The 22,297-nt window shown below is 42.1% G+C and overlaps 6 protein-coding genes across 6 annotated transcripts; 3 read left to right on the plus strand and 3 right to left on the minus strand.

The window, feature by feature from the left end:
• Nucleotides 1–5,022: 5,022 nt before the first annotated feature.
• FPOAC1_002337 (uncharacterized protein) lies at nt 5,023–5,556 on the plus strand (the record flags this gene model as incomplete). Its single annotated transcript, XM_044846917.1, has 1 exon — nt 5,023–5,556. The coding sequence occupies one exon, from the start codon at nt 5,023–5,025 to the stop codon at nt 5,554–5,556; it is 534 nt and encodes a 177-aa protein (XP_044712833.1).
• A 1,036-nt stretch (nt 5,557–6,592) lies between these two features.
• Nucleotides 6,593–10,194, plus strand: FPOAC1_002338 (uncharacterized protein; the record flags this gene model as incomplete). Its single annotated transcript, XM_044846918.1, has 3 exons — nt 6,593–6,638; nt 6,753–9,072; nt 9,255–10,194. The coding sequence occupies 3 exons, from the start codon at nt 6,593–6,595 to the stop codon at nt 10,192–10,194; spliced, it is 3,306 nt and encodes a 1,101-aa protein (XP_044712834.1).
• A 493-nt stretch (nt 10,195–10,687) lies between these two features.
• On the minus strand, nt 10,688–13,651 carry FPOAC1_002339 (uncharacterized protein; the record flags this gene model as incomplete). Its single annotated transcript, XM_044846919.1, has 2 exons — nt 10,688–11,365; nt 11,411–13,651. 2 exons carry the CDS (start codon nt 13,649–13,651, stop codon nt 10,688–10,690), a joined length of 2,919 nt encoding a protein of 972 aa, XP_044712835.1.
• A 682-nt stretch (nt 13,652–14,333) lies between these two features.
• FPOAC1_002340 (uncharacterized protein) lies at nt 14,334–15,196 on the minus strand (the record flags this gene model as incomplete). Its single annotated transcript, XM_044846920.1, has 3 exons — nt 14,334–14,654; nt 14,708–15,089; nt 15,147–15,196. 3 exons carry the CDS (start codon nt 15,194–15,196, stop codon nt 14,334–14,336), a joined length of 753 nt encoding a protein of 250 aa, XP_044712836.1.
• An 813-nt stretch (nt 15,197–16,009) lies between these two features.
• Nucleotides 16,010–16,858, minus strand: FPOAC1_002341 (uncharacterized protein; the record flags this gene model as incomplete). Its single annotated transcript, XM_044846921.1, has 1 exon — nt 16,010–16,858. The coding sequence occupies one exon, from the start codon at nt 16,856–16,858 to the stop codon at nt 16,010–16,012; it is 849 nt and encodes a 282-aa protein (XP_044712837.1).
• Nucleotides 16,859–19,682: 2,824 nt separating this feature from the next.
• FPOAC1_002342 (uncharacterized protein) lies at nt 19,683–21,504 on the plus strand (the record flags this gene model as incomplete). The annotated part of the gene is made up of 2 exons (XM_044846922.1): nt 19,683–20,167; nt 20,304–21,504. The coding sequence occupies 2 exons, from the start codon at nt 19,683–19,685 to the stop codon at nt 21,502–21,504; spliced, it is 1,686 nt and encodes a 561-aa protein (XP_044712838.1).
• Between the last annotated feature and the right edge of the window lie 793 nt (nt 21,505–22,297).

Genomic DNA, 22,297 nt, shown 5'->3' on the forward strand with positions numbered 1-22,297 from the left:
AGATAATTTAATTAGTTATACTTATAAATAAATATTTATTTTATAAAAAAAAGCTTTCTTTTTATTTTTAAATAATTAATTTCTTTTTATATATTTAAATTTTATAGTAAATTTACCTTAAGTTAAATAATTATTATAAAGATATCCTTAAGGGGATATTTTAATATTATTTTCTAAGAGCTTAATAGTAAAGAGAGTTAATTTTAATAGTATTTTATTAAATTTATTAATTTAATTAATTTCTTTTAAGTTTCTCTTTTTACTTTATAATCTACTGCTCTTAATATTATAAAAAAGATAATTTTAAGCTTTTTAAGTATAAAATTTAAGTCTTTAAGGTAATTAATTATAAAGATAATTAAATAAATACCTTTAAGAAGTTTAAAAGTATTTTATTTATTAAATTTAGCTTAATCTTTATATTATTTAAGATATATATTTAACTATATTAATAATACTTTTTTTTTTAATATAAAATTATTCTCTTTTTTTCTTATTTATTAAGTAACTTAAGTAGAATTATATCTTTTAAGCTTACTTATATATTAAACTACTATAATATATTATTATTAAGTATATTATTTTATATTTAATATATTTTTAATCTCTTTTTTTATTCTTTATATATATTCCTTAAGGATTTATATATATTTCCTAAGACTTAATTTAATTCTAAAGATTAATTAGACTTTAAAATAATAGACTTTAAGTAATATAGATTAAAAGATATAATTCTAAAAGCCTTAAAGTATTTTATATCCCTTTTTCTTTCTAGAAAATTAATTAATATTTTAAAAGAAATAATATTTACTTTTTTATTAATAAAAACTTAATTAATTATATAATTAACTATATTACTAATAATTATTAATATCTCTTAAGTATTTATAAATTTATCTTAAGTATTCTTATTATATTTATAGATATTAAATATATTATTACTTAATATTATAGTATTTAAAATTATTATCTTAAGAAGAATAAGCTTAGCTATTATTTAATCTTTAAATTTAAAATAATTCTTATTACTTAATAATAATCTTTTATATTTAAGTTTAAGTTTAAGTAAATTTATACTTTAATTACTTAAAGTATTTAATCTTAAAGTAAAAAAGCTATATTTATTTAGTCTTTATTATAATATACTTAAGATAATAATATATTCTCTATATTATATATTTAACTCTAAAGTATTCCTTAGTATTTAAAGTCTTATTAATAGTTAATTTAATAGTAAAAGTAATAAAAAGCTTTTTTTCTTAATTATAATTACTTATATAGTAAATTATATTACTTTTTAAGCTTTTTATATTTCTTAAGCTTTAAATTAAGTATTAATTATTCTTATCTTTAAGTTTAAACTTAATAGTATAACTTAAGGTAATATTATTATATTATTAATATTTTAATTTAATTTTTAATATTAAATAATCTAATTAATTAATTTTTATATTAAAAATAAGATTTTACTTTTAATTTTAAGTTTATAGAATATCTTTTTATTAAATTAAATATTTTTTAAAATAATAACTTTTTTAAGTTAAAGTATTTAAATCTTATAGATATATTAAGATTTATATTTTACTAAGTATTTAATATATACTCTAGGGCTTATTTTAAATACTTATTATTATTCTTTTTTTTTTTATATTCCTTTATAAATAAGTAAGCTTTATAGCTATAAGTATAAATACTACTTTAATTAAAATAAAGGTTAATATTATATTTCCTTAATAGTATTAAAGTATACTTATAAAACTATAAGTTTATTACTTTTAAAGAAAAAATACTTTAATTTCCCTTTTTTTAAGCTTCTATTTAATAAGTAATTTATTGCCTTTATACTTTCTAGCTATAAGATAGAAATTAAAAATACTCTATTTAATATAGTATTAAACTTCTTTATTATCTCTTTATTTACTTATTTAATTTATCTATTTAATTTATATATTAATATTAATATTAAGATAATATTAATATCTTTATAGTAAGCTTAAGCTTAATAATTAGTATTTCTTAATAGATATATTATAGCTTATTTATTATTACTATAATATATTTTAATATTAATATTATACTATTTTATAATAAACTTATTAAAAGTATAAATTATATTAAAAATAATAATATTAATCTTATTAAATTATAATTATATAAAAATTATTCTATTAAATTTATTTATAAAAACTAGAAAATAGTAATATTTATTATAGATAAGTTTATACTTTTAAAGATCTTAATAAACTATTTTAAAAGGTTATATAATGCCTTATTTAAGGGGTTTCTTATTAATTATACTATAGGTAATAGTTTTAATATATATTTTATAGTTAATTTACTTTATTTTATTAATTTTAACTTTTTATATTTAATGTATTAGTTTTTTTAAAGCCTATTTATTAAAATAATTAAATCTTAAGTATTATAGGTATTTATTATCTTTTTTTATATAAAATAGGTTAAATAAAGGGTAAAAATGCCTTATTTAAGTTATATTATATATAACTATATATATTATTAATATTAATATTAATATATTTAATAATAATTAAGCTATAGGGAAGTAAATAGAAAGAGGCTTATATTTAAGGAAAATAAGGTTATATTAATAGATTATATTAATTAGAATTCTATTATTATTTAATATACTTTAATATAAAGTATAATTATATTTAATAAATTAAATACTTAATTAAAAGATCTTAGCTTTTAATATAATATTATAGTAAAAACCTTTAATTATATATATATTTTAAAGTATAAAGTTATTAACCTTTTTTCTATTTTTATTTTAAAAGATCTTATATATAATCTAGGTTTTAATTCTTAAGATAAAGAAACTAGAGTTATTAGCTTTTATACTTTTTCTAGTATAAAGTATAAAAGAATTTAATTTAAAAAGATTAATATTATTAATAAAGTATATTATATTATAATTATTAAAAAAAGTATTTTTAAAAAGTAAATATAATAAGTAGCTATTAATATATATTATAATTAAGTTTTATTCTTAAGTAATAAAATTAAGATTAATTTAAATTAAGATTAAGTTAAAAGCTAAGCTATTACTTATATTACTATTTTTATAATTAAAATTATTATTAAATTAGGCTTTATTTTTAAGCTTATTATAAAGGTATTATTATTATAGTTTTTAAAGTTTATTTTAAATAGCTTATTTATTTTCTTTAGATATTATATAAGTTTCTTTATAGCTAGTAAAAATCCCTAGAGTAAACTTAATATAGAAATACTTCTTAGGATTTTAAATATACTTTAGCTTTTTATATAAGTAACTCTTATTTAACTTATTTTTTTAATTAGAATTATTATTATAATTTAATTTTCTTATTAAAGTAATAAAAAATATATTAAATAAATTATTTTTATAAAGTTAAAGTTTAATAAAAAGTTCTTAAGTATAATTATTAATATCCTTTATTTTCTTATTAAATTAAACTTAATAATTAAGTTTATATTATATTTATTTTACTTAATTAAAAGTAATATATTACTTAATAGCCTTAAAGAAATTATATATAGTAAAATTCCTAATTATTTTTAAGATATTAAAAGCTATATATTATATATAAATAGAATTTTATTAATTAAGTTAAATTTAAAGGTTAACTTTTATATATATTACTTTTTAAAAGTAGCTTTAATATTAAGCTTTAATTAAATTCTTAATTATATTATTAAATAAGGTAAATATTTTCTTAAGACTATAAATAATTTATTTATAAGTAAATTCTTTTTTCTTTTTTTTTTAAGCTTTATTTTAATTACTTAAAGTATATTAATATTAATTAAAATAAGAATTTACTTTATAACTTTATTAAAGATATTATATTATAATATAAATACTTTAAAGTTAATATTTATAGCTTAAATTAATATAATTTAATAGTTTATAAAAGCTTATTTTTCTTTAATAGAGATTTTTATTATTTTTATAAAAAAAAAGAAAATATAAATATTATTTTTTAATTTATAGAAATAGTCTTAATAGGCTTATTTAATTTTACTATATAATTAGCTTTATATTTCTCTTATAAGATAACTCTAAGATTAATAATATTATTATATAAATAATTTACTTTATTTAAATTAATATATTTCTATATATTAAATAAATTAATATAAATCTTTAGTATTTTTATTTAAAGAGTTTAATTTTTAAGCTTATTAAGCTTAATAAATTTAAAGCTAAAATCTAAAGATATTATTATTTAAAATAGATTATAATATTAAATTTAATATAGATTTTAAAAATATTTATAAAAAATAAAAAAGAGAGATTTTTTATATATTTATATATTTAAAGAAATAAAAGGTTTTATATATTAATTAAGGTTATTATACTTTTTTATTTATAAAGAAAGAGATTTATAATAAAAAAAAATTAAAATAAAAATAAATACTATAAAAATTATTAAAGATAATTCTATTTAAGCTTATAATTATAATAATTAGCTATTTATATTATATTTAATATAAATTTTAAGGTATTTAATAAGCTTTATTTTTCTATTTAAAAAGTAAAATTTTCTTACTTTTAATAGAAGATTATAGCTAATAGAGCTATCCCTGCTTAGATTAGTATTAGTCTAAGCCTATCTAATCAGCTATCTAATAACCGGTCTTATCGCCGGTTGTCACTTGCAGGGGCATTTCTAACAGTTAATGATCTCGTGTAGATAATGCCAAGAAAGTCCATCTACTGATTTCTAGCGAGCCGAGAACGAATGACCAAAGAACCCCAGTTCAATTAAGTAGGTTAGTAGTTATGGACTAATCGATTGATTTGCCTCTGTCTCTCATGTTTTCAACTCTGAGGTCAGGTTAGTAGTCTGGGTTGGTGGTAACTTAGGCGAGGTGGCTTACTAAGATCATGACGCGGTCCCCTGCTGCATCATGTCTCGTGTTCCAAAGGAGGCAAGCTGATCTCGTTCTCTTCCCTCCCTCTTTCTTTCTTTATCATTTCCATCAGAATAACCCTACCTACCATCAGCTATAATCATGTCTCGATTCTCTCGCTATGATACCGATGAGGAGCGCCTCCCAGAGGGAATGCAGAGAGTAGGCTACGATGCTGACAGCCAGGTCTATACGTTCCGCGACGCCGACGGAAGTTACTGGGAGAGCGCACCCGGCAACCAATACGGTCATCTCACCAAGGTTGGCGAAGCGCGTCCCGAAGGCCAAGAATCCGAGTCTTTCCTCGTGACGAACCCGCAGTATCAACAACCCAAGATGTCTTGGTTCACCGAGATGAAGCCCTTCCTCAACTTCCTAATGCTCATCATCCTGTCGCTGCTTCTTCTCTTTTGGTTTCTCGGCCACAAGTCTTCTCCCGAACAGCGCATCCCCATTCCGGACTGTCCAGAGGGTACAATCGCGTATGGAGTTAAGCAAGACGATACGTGCTATGACATTGCCAAGAAGGCGGGCGTGAGCGTGGAAGATATCTTGAAGAAGAACAAGGATCTTGATTGCGATGCGCTCATGATTGGTGATCGTATTTGTGTGCCTGGCAAGAAGAGCATTGATTGAGAGAGTCGTACCATGTTTCGTGGGATGGCGTACAAATCATTGTTGAGTAAGACCGGATCGGCAGATGATGGTGCACGGCTGTTGAGCTATCAAGACTAAACTGAGTGAGCTTGGAACCGGTCTTTGCCTACCTAGACGGAGCTACTTACAAGTAGGCCATCCGTTGTCCATGCTGCAGGGCACTATAACATCGAGTATGGTCGCCTCTGACTTATTGGGCGGCTTTCATAGCAACAATATTGCAAGCAAGTGCTATTCAATGGATATTTATCGACGTCTGAACCGGTCTATGGATACCTCTGTCCAATTGTCTGGCAGTGAAGCGTCAAATGCTTTGAGAGCGTCTCTATTGACCAGCCAACGTCATCCGGGGCCTGTCAATGCCCACCCATTGGGTGCCATCTGTGTCATCATGCACGTTGCTAGTGCAGCTTTCGACCGACGTGTGCCAACGAGCCAAGTCTTGGCCTCTAGCGTTGCGTTGCGTTGCATTGCGTTGCATTTATCCGATGTCTTTAGCGATCCATGACTGTTTCTGGAAGACGAGCAGTAGAGGATTCAAGAGGTTGGTGATACTCAGCATCAAGAATATTTGAAATGCATAAAAAAGAAGCAGAAAAAACATCAACAGCTTTCTATCTATCATCACCTCAAGGACGGTCAAGTTTGAGATTCTCTTCGGTCACATTTCCCGTCAAGGAAATCATCACCACAAAAAAAAGCCCCGCGCTAAGAGTGGAATAGAAGAAAAAAACGAGGGGCAACATCAGACCCTTGGAAGCTTTGGCCGCTGCCTACCAACCAGAATCAAAGTTAGGAGGAGCGGGGCATATGGAATTTTTTTCTCTTACTCTACTAATTTCGACTCGACCCGAGGACCCCAAAATAATTTAAAAAATTCAGACGCGGGTCCCTGGCGGTTTATTTTTCTCTTTCTCTCCATACAACTATAAACCTTCGGGTTCTTTTTCTTTTTCCTCTTTTTTTCTCTTCCTCTCTTTCTACGTCGTTCAACCTTTCGACTTAGAAATTAATCATGGATAAGGGGAAGCTTGCTCAGCTCCTTGAAGGGAGCCAGGTCCGTAAGTTTTTGCCTATTGATCTACGTCAACACATTCACCAGATGCAAAGCATGCTCTGCTTTGTGTGTTGTCCCTCGCTACACAAACTCTAAAGCTAACTTTCCCTCTCTCTAGCCAACACAGAGCAGGTCAAGGCCGTCACAGCCGAGCTCCAAAAGAACTTCTACACAAAGCCCGAGTCGCTTCTCGCCCTCGTCGAGATCTCCCTCACACATGGAGATGCCGGTGTTCGACAGCTCGCCTCGGTCCAGGCTCTCCGTCTGATCCCCAAGTTCTGGGAGAAGACCGCCCAGGACCAGCGACAGCTTGCCCGCAACCACCTTTTGGAGGGTGTACTCAAGGAGTCCTCCGCTGGTGTCCGCCACTCTCTCGCCCGTCTCATCGCCGGCATTGTTAGCTCTGATATGGAGAGCGGCGAGGGTGAGGACTTCCTCAAGCACATCCTCCCCCTCAGCAACAACGATAATGTTATTGCCCGTGAGGTTGGCTCATTCCTCCTCTACGCCATCCTCGAGGAGGACCCCACACACTTCTCCGACAACACACACGATCTTCTCAAGCTCTTCCAGTCCCGTATCGAGGATCCTCAGAGCAAGGAGGTTCGCATCAACATCGTCCGCGCTATTGGTGCTATCCTCATGATCATTGAGCCCGAGGAGGACGAGGTTGCTCTCAAGGCCATGCAGGGTTTCGTTCCCAGTCTGGTCAACATCCTCAAGGCTACCGTTGAGGCTGAGGACGAGGAGAGCTACAAGATCGTCTTCGAGGTCTTCCACTCTTTCATCGCCTACGACTCTTCCCTCCTTGCTCTGCACCTCCGAGATCTTCTCTCCTTCATGATTGAGCTCGGTGGCAACGTCAACGCTGAGGAGGATGCCCGATCTCAGGCTCTTGCTTTCCTTATCCAGTGCGTCCGATACCGACGCATGAAGATCCAGGGTATGAAGGACATGGCTGCTGAGCTCATGGTCAAGGCCATGCACATCGTCACCGAGCTTGACCCCGAGGACGACGAGGAGGACCTTTCTCCTGCCCGCACTGCCATCAGCCTTATCGACACTCTGTCCAACGAGCTTCCTCCCCGACAGGCTATTGTTCCTCTCCTGGAGCAGTTCCCCCACTTCGCTGGCAACAACGACCCCAAGTACCGTATGGCTGCCATGCTCGCTCTCGGTAACGCTGCTGAGGGTGCTCCCGACTTCATCTCTACTCAGCTCCAGCCTCTTCTCCCTGCCATCATCTCTCTTCTCGAGGATGCCGACACCCGAGTCCGTCACGCCTCTCTTGTTGGTCTGATCCACCTTGCCGAGGAGATGGCCGACGAGATGTCCTCTCACCACGAGCAGATCATCTCTTCTGTCCTCAAGAACCTCGAGGCTGCTTCTCAAGGTCCCTCAGACAAGAGCAACGTCAGCATCATCCGCTGCGCTTGTGGTGCTCTTGACACCTTCGGTGATGGCATCGACACCAAGATCATGGCTCAGTACGGTCCCAACCTGATCGGCCCCATGGTCCGTCTTCTCGACCACGAAGACTTTGGCGTCAAGGCTGCTGCCGCCTCCGCCATTGGTGCTATTGCTTCTTCCATGGAGAAGTCTTTCGAGCCTTACTTCAAGGACGTCATGACCTCTCTTGGCAAGTTCGTCTCCATCAAGGAGGGTGAGGAGTCTCTTGACCTCCGAAGCTCCACCTGTGACAGCTTGGGCCGCATCGCTATGGCCGTCGGCTCTGAGGCTTTCCAGCCTTACGTCATGGACCTCATGTCCGCCAGCGAGGAGGCTCTCAGCCTCGACAACCCCCGCCTCAAGGAGACCAGCTTCATCTTGTGGTCTAACCTGTCCAAGGTCTACCACGAGCAGTTCGACCACTTCCTTCCTGGTGTCTTCAAGGGTCTCTTCTCTTCTCTCGAGCTTGAGGAGGAGGAGATTGAGCTCCCTGGTGTTGATGCCAGCCAACTCGGCGACGGTGCTATCGTTGTCGGTGGCAAGCGTGTCAAGGTCAAAGCTCCCGAGAATGAGGACGACGCCACCATCGCCAACGGTGGTGACGATGACTGGGATGACATTGAGGACATTGATGACCTCGATGACCTTGGTGCTGTGACCGCTGTCGCTCTGGAGCAGGAGATTGCTCTTGATGTTCTTGGCGATGTTATCTCCAACTCCTGCAACAGCGCCAACCTCGAGACATACGTCGAGCAGACCATCGAGAAGGTTTCGCCTTTCACCGAGCACACATACGAGGGATGCCGAAAGACCGCCGTCTCTACCCTCTGGCGCACATATGCCCGTGTCTTCCAGGTCTGGGAGGAGAGTTCTGGTATCAAGTGGGAGGCTGGTCTCCCTGCCAAGCACACTCCTCCTAACTCCCTCATCTCCATGGGCCAGGCTCTTGAGAAGGCCACCATGACCATCTGGTCTGACGACAGCGAACGGTTAGTACCACCCCTCTACTCTTTCTTTTCCGCCAATATGATGAATACCTTGCGTTATACCCAGCTCACTCAGAGGCAAAATGCCGTTGCTGAGAACGCGTCTAATCTACTTCTGATTCATGGCACTGTTATTTTTTTCTTGTTGCATCCTTGACTTGAATCATCTGCTAACAGTCTTATAGCACCGTCATCACCGACATCAACCGCAACATTGCCGCCACCCTCAAGGCTTGCGGTCCCGCCGTTCTCACTTGCAAGGACGGTTTCCTTCAGGAGTTGGTTTCGGTCGTTGGTCTTATCATTACCCGATCGCACCCTTGCCAGCAGGATCTTGGTGACGAGGAGGAGGAGCCCGAGGTTGATGCCGGCTCTTCCGAGTACGACTGGCTTGTCATTGACACCGCCCTTGATGTTGTCGTCGGCCTTGCTGCCGCTCTTGGCAACAGTTTCGGTGAGCTCTGGAAGATCTTCGAGAAGCCCATCCTCCGACTTGCCAGCTCTAGCGAGGACCTCCACCGATCCACCGCTGTCGGCACCATTGCTGAGATCACCAAGTACACTGGCGAGGCCATCACTCCCTTCACTGAGTCTCTCGGCCAGGCTCTTGTCCGCCGCCTGACAGACCCCGACCCTTTGGCTAAGTCTAACGCTGCTTACGCCATTGGCCTCGTTGTCCTCAACTCATCCGACACCAGCAAGACCTTCCCCATGTACCCTCACCTCTGGGAGAAGCTCGAGCCTCTCCTGACTGTCAACGAGATGCGCATGACTGACAATGTTGCTGGCGCCGTCTCTCGCATGATGACCAAGAACCCTAACAACGAGTTCGTTGCCCAGGCTCTCCCCGCCGTCGTCAACATCCTTCCCCTCCAGGAGGATTACGAGGAGAACGCCCCCATCTACGAGAACATCTACAATCTCTACCAACACTCCAACCCCACCGTCGAGCAGCTCACCCCCCAGCTCGTCGGCATCTTCGAGAAGGTCCTCAGCCCCCCTGAGGAGCAACTCGAGCCCGAGACCAGGCAGATCCTCCAGCAAACTGTCCAGATGCTCTACAAGGCTAAGCCCGACCTCCTGGCCAACAACCCTGGCATTCTCAAGCTTGCCAACATCCAGTAAATTGGCTGCAAGGCATACCAGCATCATGATTTGACGACGACTTCGAAATGGTGGTTTCACAAAAAGAAAAATGACGAACTACGATATGATTTGATGAAGAAAGAAAAGTTTTAGACACGCTTGTAGATAGCGCTGTGTCATTGATAGAGTACACGCATGCTTATAGGTCTAGCATGTGGAAAATAACGGGCAACGGGAATGGTAAACAATAGGGAAAAGGGTTTATAGGGATGGCAAGCGCTGGGATTTCTGAAGAAGCTATAAATAGGCTTTAGGACTTTTGATACCTAGGATTAGAAAGAAGAGATACCTTTCCATATGGACATTTTGTTTCTTCAAACTGTCAATGAGCTGGTGATGATATGTGTTAAACAAGACGTCACAAAAGATGCGTAAAAACATGCTCTTCAATCGTTTAATTCAATTTCAAGTCAAAATGCATGTCTAGTACCCGACGTAACGCCAAAGAATGCAAAAAAAAACTATTCACAAATCACCAGATCCTTTTCGCAACCATCTCATACCTTGAGACCTTTTCAAAGTCATCCTTCTTGGTCTTCTCCGTCGTCTTCTCAACTCTCTTCCCTGGCCCCTTTCCACCCTTGAGTCCTTCGTTCTTATCAGCGTGTACCCACCTCTGCCTCTCCTCGCCGACTTCGACCTGTCCGAATCCGCCAATTCGACGAGCACCCGGTGTGTCGAAGGACTCTGACGCACGACCCTGATGCTCCTTGCGCTTCATATCCGCGTAGCGATTGCGCGAGTATTTGAGTAGGAGCATACCAAGCAGGAGCTTCAGAATGAGAAGAACGAGGAAAGCGATGAAAAAGACAACCACCATGGTGACGGCGGCGATAACATCGTCCGATGTCCAGGAGTACCAGGGGCGTGAGTTGAGCGGTGAACCGTAGGGGTAGCCGTACGTTGCGCGGCCGAGAGAGTCGCGAATCAGAGAGTCGAAGTGGTTGAGAGCTGCAACTATGGCGGGAGATGAAGGCGTTGCGGATTCGGAAGTAAGGGATGTCTGTGTTGATTCGGGGATGGGCATCGGCATCGGAAGGTGAGTCGAAAGAAGCATGTGGTAGGTTTGGATCGATGCACGGATAAAAAGGCATGAGAGCGGTATGACTGCTAGACCTAGCCGTTTGGTGAGAGAAGGTGTCATAAATGCCTATATCTGTTAGTGAGACCCCGAAGGGAACGACAAAGAACTTACGTTTGTGTAGTAGTCTTTGCAAAGGATGTCGAGAATACGGCTGTAGAATGCTGGCTTAATATTGTTGAACTTTGTAACGTAGGCATGTTTGATAGAGTCGACAAGCATTTCGCTTCCAATGACAATCAGGAACGGAGACAGGACTTCACCCGACATGAGCCAGGATGGAAGAACCGTGAAGCTGTGAGGAAGAATAGATGGATTGTGCAGCGGCACAGAGGAGTCGTCAAAGGATGATTCGGAGCCAGCGCCAGGGACACTCAGTCCACCAACCTCAACGACATTTCGCATACCAATAATGAGAAGCATGATCCAAAGCTGAAACCGCTCAACGATGTCGGCACAGGTTAGCTGGAAGAGATTGTCCTTTTCGAAGCGTTTAAAGACAGTGCTCTTGATCTCAACGAATTGGTTGGAAAGAAGGAGAGTCAAGAGGGCGTTGGAGTACGAGTTGACAGCGACGTTGAGCGTAATAACCTGGTAGTATAATGCTATCGAATGGAGACAGCAATACGCTAACGCCAGCATGAACATGCCCAATGGAAGCAACACCTTTGATCGACCAGAGGCGTTACGGGAGAGTGTTTCGGTGCTGAAAAGACATTCGAGAATATCCTGACCGAGGGCGGAGAGAAGACGGTCGCCGACTTCGAGGATGTTGTAGATAACGTAAAGCTTAATAGCGGACTGAGCTCGAATGAAGTGGTACATTCGGCTTGCGTCAAGCGTCATGAGGGCCAGAGAACTGCAGATGATAACTGCGCCTTGAAGCAGATCAGCTTTGTGGAAGGCTGACAAGTTCGAAGGCATGGACTTGGTCCTCCTGTGACGAAACGCTCTAGATCTCGGTTGGGATCGAGACGGTAAGGGCTGGAAATGAGCATTTGCATGCGGTTTGAAATCATGTTTCTTCTCATCGCTCGAACGACCTCGCGGACGACTCTCGCTGCGTGATCTTACATGATCAACGGCCTCCTCTTTAGTAGTAGGCTGCGAAGTTCGTACACGTTTCCAAAGTCTACCTAGACCGTACCAGACATAGTCGACGAGCCATCGGATCTCCTTAAGAACCATGTACCCCCACCAACGAACCAGCACACCAAGAGCGAGGGTGAAACGCATGGGAAGAATGGTAAAGTTGTATAGCCAGGCATCAAGACATGCCATAGCGCCAAAGTTGAGTGTACGCTCGAGAAACGGCGGGAGAAGAAGTACGTTCTTGAGACGCTCGAACTTGGCAGCATTGGACTCGTAGGGGATGTCGTATGCATGAGATTGGTGGATGTACAACGGACTAGGTCGCTGAGCTGCTAGTTCAAGCTGTAGGTGTGTAGGCAGTGACATGGGAGGTAGAGGAATAATAGGCGGAATCGGCGACGGTGGCCGTAGGCCATCAGTTTGGACGGGGATGGCTGTTGCAGGTGTCGGCCGATTGATGCTTATAGGAGATGTCACACCTGCACCTGCAACTGCACCATCAAGATTGAGATTAAGAGACGTGGGTCGACCAGCGGAATTGAAGGAAGAGTATCTTCGCGGCGAAGATCTTCCGGAATCGCTTGCGTGCACACGACTCGTAGGAGGAGTGGACAGAGTGCGCGCCCCAGGAGACGGTCGTCGTGGAACGTGAAGATCCCAGAGTCCGAGGCCAACGCTTCCCGCTGATCGAGCCTCCACAGCGACACTGTTGGGCTGCAGCGAGGGGAACGCCTCGAGGGGTTGTTGGCAGTCAACACGCATCGTTGACTGTCTTAAAGCGTCGCGCTGTTCGAGAAGATGAGAGATGGAGTCTTGATCTATTGACCTCCGCTGAGGAGCGGGGGCGACAGGCAGAGACTCTGGAGAATTTGTGAGGCGTTGCATTTCTGTTGCGGATAGGCGGCGGACATTTGGGTTTGTCGTATTGCTTATCGTGCTGCTACGACTGGCCCTTCCAGAGGGAACAGCCGTTTCGAGATCCGTATCCTTTTGCGCATCGTCCGTCTGCTGTTGGGATTGATCATTTTGCTGTTGCTCATCCTGGTCATCTTCGACGGCTGGTTCGGAGATGGAGGATGAGCTGGAGTGAATGCGACGCATGCTCCCGCTGGAGCCTTCCTCGGAAGAATGGTCCTCGTCCGAGGGGATCGTGGGGAGTTTTGTGGTCTGTTCGTCGGCGCATGTTGACGGTGGAGGAGTCGAGGATGGGGATAGAAGCGGTGGGAGATGATGAGGTTGGATGGTATCGACGGAGGCGGCCATCACGCGGGTTTGTGCTCCTGAAGCATGTTTTTGTTATCCTCTTTTTAATGAATGAGCGTCGTGGAGAGGATAAGTCCAATCGAGGTCGATATTTATCGTGTGATGAAAGGAGAGACACAGAAGTAGGTAGGTTGCGATTGCGGCCATCAGCGAGCATACATCACTGGATGGATGTCTGAGGTGAGCTGGCAGTGGAAGCGCCACAGTGGAGTCTCCCCTGAAGGTCACTGAAACTTTAGGCTGTGGGGGTCAAGCAAGGTTGTGTCAGTGGCTTGAGATTCCAAGGATCTGGATTGCCGAGACGGGACGGGAAGAGATGGATTTGAGATTCGAGATCTGGTCTTATAGAAGCGCATCAATAGAGAAGACAACTTTGCTTGATAAAGATCCATACTAGTGGGTAGCAGAGAGATGACCTCTAAACTTGAGGATATAAAAATAAATGACACAAGATCATAGTCTGAATAAAATAAAGTGACTACCTACTCCCTGAGTGGCTGGCACGATTGCTTTGCGCATCACATACATTGCTCAGAATACCATTCACATTCCACTTCCAAAAGATAAACTTTAACAGGAATGTCTTCCAAGACTCATATTCCAAGGTATCAATAGTGTTCTATTTATGTGTTTATTTATTTATCTATATGTATATATATCATAACTCATTCGTCTTCACCTTTTAAATCAGGTGCTCATCGAACCACTGAACAGCCTGAATGAAAGCCTGCTCCTTGGCAAATACCTTTGCCTTGTCCTTGAGATCACTGCGCACAGCAAATCCGTGTTCAACGTGAGAGTACAGGTTGATCTGGAAGGGCTTGCCAGTCTCAATGAGGATCTCCTCGGAACGGTGTCGCAGGTTGGTGGGGAAGAGGTTGTCGATTTGAGCGGCGGCAATGGAGAGAGGTCCCTCGATGGCCTTGAGCTCATCCTCCTCGACGAAAGAGGGGTGAGCGACGTATCCGACCTTGATGCCCTCCTTGTAGTTTCGGATAACGTACTATATTTCTGTTAGCCAAGTTGTTTTCATCAGGTCAAAATTGAGGGACATACCTTGGCGCCGAAGCAGTATCCTACACCTCCAATCTTGGAGATACCCTGGTCCTGGAGGTACTTGATAGCTTCGACAACAATGGGGTCAACTTGAGCGGGAGTGTGAGGGTTGTTGCCGTTGGCACCCTTTGTGATCCAGCTCATAATATCGACATCGACAGGAGGGTAGGGCATGACATCGCCGTTGAAGAGGTCGGGAATAATAGTGGTGTAGCCGTTGGCAGCGAATTGATCGGCCATAAGCTTGCTGTTGTTCCAGATACCAAAGATATCAGCGACGTAGACAATTCCAGCGCCCTGGTGAGCCTTGCCCTCAGGAGCAGTCGCAAGGTAAGCGTCGAGACCGCTGGGAAGCTTGATCATCTTGCCGGTAGGCTCGCCTCTGTTTAAATGGTTAGTCAACGAGGGGAGTACCCGAGACGATGGGTTAAGTGCTTACTCGTGGCGCACACCCTGTGTGCAACACTTTCCGGGCGGGTTAGAAGCCATTGTGTATAAAGAGTATGGGAGTTGTTATTAACGTGTGAAAATGAAGCTGTAGATGCTGTAGAATAAAGGATTTTTCTCGGTGGATGATTGCCCGAGTTATATAAAAGATCTTGACCACCAACCCAAGCGGACCCCATTTTCCGTCGTGACGCAATGGAACCCGATAGATATAAGACCTCCGAGGCACGAAAATGCCGATATTGGTCCAACTACCCCCACAAAACGCCGTATCGCATGAACCCTTCACTTTTCCTACTGCAAGATCCATTAGATGCTAAGTCCTTATTGGTGAAGAGAGAGGCCCGTCTTTCAATCTACCCGTACAGGTTTTCTGAACTTGACCTCTTATTTCCGTATTTCCCTTGTTCTATGGGGTTGTTCTTATGTCCGTGTCCAGTCTTGAGATTTTGTGCTCCACGGAACGCCGGATTATATACCTATCGGCTGGGATCTATGGACATCGGAAGTCGGAACCATTGTAGGAATCGCCGGAGCTTGTACTTCGGCCCGGAGTCGGCGAAGATGGAGTATTTCTGGGGAGATATCCGTACTATTGTGATCAATCACTGCTCTGTTTTTGTTAAAGATTGAAAGCGCATCAACATATGTATACACGGAGCATGGTGATGGCATTTTGAACAAGAATGTGGCTCTGAGCCTAAACTCGAAGAACGTTTACACGCTTCCAAGCATCATGCCTGTAGAATTCAGCACCCGCAGAACAACCAGACAGTGACTGGATCAGCATTATTCGTGTGGTATCATTGTTATTTCCCCAAATCCAGCTATTTATATAGTACGCCATCAATCCCATTACTTTTGTCGAATTCCCTTTGGCTTTCTCTTCTTGAACACCACCATCGGAACGCCAGACTCAGCTTCTTCAGGCTCTGGTTTTATCAGAGGTTCAACATCAGGTGCTTCTGTCTTGATAGCCGACGTCTCCTCCTCCCCCTTTACCGTCGTTGCGTTATCTTCATCATCTTCCTTCTTGATGTTATTTGTACTATCTTCTTCTTCCTTGACTGTCTCCTCCTTGACAGCGCGAGGCGTAAATGTCGATCCGCTTAGAAGCGCATCCAGATCATGGTCTTCTTGAGGCATCGCTTTCGAATCTCGTCCCCATCTTCTAGGTTTCTTGAATAGTCCTTGCATAGCATCCTCTTCTTCCTTTTCTTGTTCTGTTGCCTCTCGTTTCCGCACACCATTTGCTCTGGTCTCAACCTTGACCTCCCCTTCTTCTTCTGGCTTCTCGATAACTCGTGTATTCGTAACCGTCCATTCACCTGGCATAGCCATCTCAGGTCGAAAAGCGCTTGGCATTGCAACACCCATCTCAGCTAGCTGTTCCCTCTGCTTCTTCAAGGACGCTTCAGACGGTGCGCTAGGCTGGGCGCGTGGCGCAGGTCTTGAGGGACCAGCTGCCGATGATGATGAAGATCCTGACACGACGCCATTGAGACGGGCAATTTCTTGCTTTGCGCGTTCTTTCTCGCGCTCGTCACGCTCGTGGCCACGGTGCAGGTCGCGCAGGAATCGTTTGAGGGCGCCTTGATGCTTGGCGGTAGATTCGTGGTTCTGGCGCTCGAGTTTCGTGTCGCGGACGTAGATTTGACAGTGCTTGCACCAGTATTTCGGTGTGGATTTCCAGTATTCGGACATTGTGGGTGGTTGTGATGAGGATGATGCTTGGGGAGCTTCTTTGGTGGAGGATTGGCGATTTGAAAGCCAAGAGCTTATGTCACTGGAAATCTTTAGCACGAGCCACGTGCAGGTACAGGGTAAGATTTTTTCGATGAAAATGGGAATGCAGAAATAGACTTTACCTAGATGCAATAAAGCTCAATTGACTGTAGTTGCAAGAGAATCCTAACATGAATACATGGTTTCAGTTTTACTGTGTGTTGTATCATAGATAGTTTGTAGTTTTGAGACTAGAGGTGACGCATTGAGCCCTTTCGTGGTGATCTCGAAGCGCGACAGACAGCTCTCAGTGTCCGCATTGCAAGCGTCAAGTGTGCTATATGATCATCATTTACCTCCTTCTTTTCCATTGTATGTCAGGCTTCTGCTTGCTTCTGTTCGGTACAGCTCTACGGATACAGCCATCTGTCCCGTAAGAAGTTGACGACCACAAATCCCTGGACATAATGTTGGTGAGACACAGCGAGGCGGCTAAAAATATTCGAGGCTAAGATTGCAGCTTAGTATCCTTTTGGCTTGGTTATGTTTTACCAGGGTAGATTACCATGTATCTGTTTATTGTCTTTGTTACCTGACTCAATCCCAATGACGTATGTGAAGCTTTTACTTTGTGATGGTAACCCTGTCTCGGCAGTTGAGATCGATAGTTCCCACGAGCCAGCCTTGATCTTGATTAGTTGGAACTTGGAAGCCAGAACAAAGCCACCATGGATAGCCTGCCCTGTAAATGAGAATGGTCTCGACTCGATGCTGGCGGCATCAGTGCGTAACCTACAGATATATCTTCGGCAACTGCGTCACATCCAGAGCACTAAACAGAACTCTCGACTGAGATTTTTGTTGAGTCAAGTTTCATAGCCTCCAGGGTCCGACCAACCCCGGACCAGCTTGGACGCTTTGTTCGCCCACAATGGACCCTGGATTTGTTTCTGCCGAATAGATAGGCGAAATATTCAGGGTGACTGTTCTTCATGTGGGAAAGCCAAGGCTGTCAATTACCTTACGAGAACCAGAAAAAGTTCTTGGCATATAAGCTTAATTAGATGTCTATTTTATGCATGATCAAAAATATACAAGTGAATCTTGTGTAAATATTGACACTAGATACATGTTGGACCTTGACCGAATGAAACTCTTATTCATGGTTAGCTTAGCCGACGTCCTTGTCTTGGTGGAGCTTTAGCTAAGAATACGAAGACGTAAATACCGCAGTTCCATATTGAGTTCACTTCTTGGCGCTTACAGCGCGTCATCAAGACTTGTTTTTTTGTCGCCGCCAATAAGCGCACCATGAGAGAGAATGATGGTGATTACGATTGCCTGATCCGGGATTCGAGTTGATCATGATTTGACAATGAGTGGTAGGTACTCCTTTATCGGGTAATCCATAAGAAAGGCGGTGGCGTTGTTGATGAACTTTTTCAGTGTCTAGACGAAAGAAGAAAATGCCATGGAAAACTTGGCGTTGCTCTGCCGTTGAGCCTCAAGCTAAACTCTGGGCATTTTTGACGACAACCCATGGCATTCAAGAACAGAGAAGTCTTCCGTTATATGTCTAGCATTCTTCTTGTTTTATTAAACTGAAAGCGCATTGTTTCAATGAACTCTTTATTACTGAAGACCAGCATGGGCTCTGGAAGAAGGTATTGGCGGCTGGTCATTGCTGCCTTTGTTCAGTAGTCAATTCATTATGTAAATGAAAGACACAGTTCGTTGATGATCCATTGAAATCTTGCTCCAAAGGATCGGGGTCCATGCAATACCCATGCTTGTTAGTCCGGTTCAAGGTGCCGCTTAAGTCTGGCTGACCTGACCTGACTCTGCCAAACAGAGACCTCACTCAAGAGAGCAGCGGAAACCCCGTTTAGTCCAAGCCGCACCATGTCTTTGTCTTGTATCCACAAGCGACCCTTTGGCAAATCACGTATTGAATGTTGGTTGAAAACTCTGAGGCCTGGAAGTAAAGGGTCCACTCGGTCGGTTTGCGACGCACTTTGAGTCACGTGGAAAGGCGAGAAAAATGCTCTGAGGGTGTACACGTGATCACATTGGAAGACTGACACTGTGACGTCAGATGTCCTGACTTGTTGCTTTGCATATTTTCTAGTCTACTATGTAGACTAGCAATTAACGTACCTAATTTGCTAAAATCTCCGATCGACGGTTGCAAAAACGACATTGTATGAATCGCATCTTCCAACAAGTACCTACCTACATAGAGAAACAGACAAAGATCATCGAAAGACAAGCTTATCATTATTGGGGTCAAACATGCATTTGGTGAACGGACTCGTTCAAAAGTGCTTGTTTGATGGAGTATCATCGCGGTCGGACGAGTTGAGTGTTTGATGGTGGAGAAAAAAACATGTCGCCTCCACCTCCAGGCTCGTTCAATATCGACGATATCCACACTCTCCCTCCGACTACTCTTACACGACCCATAATGACGCGATGCTTCACTGCAATTCTGGGTTCAGAAACGTCTCAATCGATGTTGACCCACTGAACCTCTCCTCTCAATACTCCACCAGAAGAGAACCATGTCTCGACTCGACGCTCGCTCCGCAGAGAGTCAGTCTTGCCTCTGAGCCTGTTGAATCGTCGATAAAACCCTTTGCTCTCGCTCTCACTTGATCTTTTTTCTTCTCTCTTTCCTTTCTTTCTTTTAGTATCCCTCTCTTCTTTCTCCACATGTTCTTGAACCCCAGATCTTCATCTGAGGGTAGTACATGGTTCTTGATCTGAGTTTCAACTAACACCAACACCTCCCACGGCCGAAAACATGTCTTCCGACTCTGAAAAGGTCTCCAAGAGGGCCGAGAGCCCTGTTGCCGACTCTGAAAATGATGGCGGCAACACTGACGGTCTTCATCGCCGTCTCAACAACAGACAGGTGCAGCTTCTCTCCATCGGAGGTACTGTTGGTACCGGTCTCTTCATCGGTATCGGTGCCGGTTTGGCCAAAGGTGGCCCCGGTAGTCTTCTCGTCTGCACAGCTCTCTACGCCATGGTCCTCGGTCTCACCAACAACTCTATCGCTGAAATGAACACTTATATGCCCGTCTCTGGTGGTTTCATCCGTCTCGCTGGCCACTGGGTCGACGATGCCCTCGGTTTCATGGTTGGCTGGAACTTCTTCCTCTACGAGGCCCTTCTGATTCCCTTCGAAATTGTCGCCTTGAACCTGGTTGTTTCATTCTGGAGTGATAACGTTACGCAAGCTGGTCCAACCGCTGGCTTCATCATCGCTGTCATCATTGCTTACGGGTAAGGCTTTTTTCTCGAACTGCGAGTCGCATCCTGATGTGCATTCATGGATGGGGCTCCATAGTTCACTTTTATCCTCTCTCCCTTGTCCATTGTGTTGTGAAACGTATGCTAAACTATTCGTCTCCTCTTCTAGTGTGCTGAATCTTCTCGCTGTCGGTGTCTTTGGTGAAGCTGAATTCTGGCTTGCCCTTGGCAAGGTCCTGCTCATCTTCATCCTCTTCATGTTTACCTTTGTGACTATGGTCGGGGGTAACCCTCAGGGTGACGCTTATGGCTTCCGCTACTGGTCCAACGTGCATGATGCATTCGCTACATTCCGATCCGAAGGTGATCTCGGCCGTCTCGAGGGCTTCATGGGTGCCCTGGCCTCTGCCGCCTTTTTCGTCGTCGGCCCCGATTACATCTCCATGGTTGCTGCTGAAGCCAAGCACCCTAGCCGATATGTCAAGACTGCCTTCAAGACTGTCTACTTCCGATTCGGTCTCTTTTTCATTGGTGCTGCTCTGACCTGCGGTATCGCTCTTAGCCACACTGATCCCACTCTTGTTGGCGTTCACCTGGGCGATGGCTCCGGTCACGGCACCGCCGCTGCTTCTCCATGGGTCATCGCCATGGCCAACCTTGGTATCGAGGGATTGCCCCATCTCGTGAATGCCCTGCTTTTCACCACCATTTTCTCCGCCGGCAACACCTACACTTACTGTGCGACCCGATCCCTGTACAGTTTGGCCCTCGAGGGTCGTGCCCCTCGCTTCCTTCGCAAGACCACTAAGAACGGTATCCCTATCTACTGTTTCGCCGTCACCATGGTATTCCCCCTGCTCGCCTTCCTTCAGCTCGACAGCAGTTCCGCTGAGGCTCTGACCATCCTTCTCGCCCTCATCACCGGTGGAGGTATTGTGGACTACATCACCATGAACATCACCTTCATCTTCTACTACCGCGCTTGCAAGGCCCAGGGTATCGACCGTAAGAAGATGCCTTACTTTGGTTACTTCCAGCCTTACTGTGCCTGGATCGCCCTCATCCTCCACACTGTCGTCTGCTACACTTATGGCTACACCTCTCTGGCCCCCTTCAACGCCAAGAACTTCTTCTCCAACTACACTATGCAGATCATCGCTCCCTTCTCCTACCTCGGCTGGAAGCTCATCCACCGTACCAAGGTTGTCAAGCCCGAGGAGTGCGATCTCGTGTGGGAGCGTCCTGCAATTGACGCTTACGAGGAGCGCGCCATGATCGTTGACCCTCCCACTGGTTTTTGGGAGGAGATCATTGGCCTTGTTGGTATCAAGAAGAACAAGAAAAAGAGCGCAGCTGAGGTGCAGGTCTGAGTGAGTTGAACCACCTGAAAGAACTGATGAAAGAACAAACGTCACGCCGCAATGATCCGAGAAAGCTGATGAGAAGCGAGTCAGTCGGCGGATGATCACGACTGTAAGCCACCTCGATGCGATCGGCATAGCAACACCACACTGCTTCGCCTGCTTCGCGTAGGCCGTTGTTGAACAAGATACCCCAAATAGTCATTCTTGAAAGGAGTGATTGTATTGCATTGAAATGTATTAAGTTGTATATACCATAGAAAGAAGAAATGAACATAACGTATTTGATGCGCTGAAACATCTACACATTTACCATTATTTAACATCATTACTCTTGCCATAAATCTCTCAATCTTGATCTTTGAGATTTCTCTGTAGAACGCTCAACTTTCGAAGACAGTCCCCTTGTCAGATTGGCTTGACTGAACAAAAATGTTCTTCGTCAAGTACCGAATGGCTCAAGTGGGATTTGATGGCCCGAAGCCACCCAACTTGACTTCATTGGGCGCTGCAGAGTCAACATTAATTTACTAGACTCAGTTATCCTAGTATGGCCTTATGAGTCAGTCTCTTGGCTAGTGAGTAGACGAAAATTTGACTTATTACATCTCGGCGATATCGCGAAAGAATGCCCCTAAGAGGACTATCAACAGTCAACAGGTGGCCTCTAAGAAGCTCAGGGAATTGATTGCAGGGGAGAATACAGTCCATTTGTGGAAAAGATGGAAGAATGAAATGTATATATCTTTTTTACGTTCTTTGACACATAAGTGCTATGGCAGGACATTAATTCGCAACTGTT

The sequence above is a fragment of the Fusarium poae genome, chromosome 1 (assembly GCF_019609905.1).
Source record: "Fusarium poae strain DAOMC 252244 chromosome 1, whole genome shotgun sequence".
NCBI lineage: Eukaryota > Fungi > Ascomycota > Sordariomycetes > Hypocreales > Nectriaceae > Fusarium > Fusarium poae.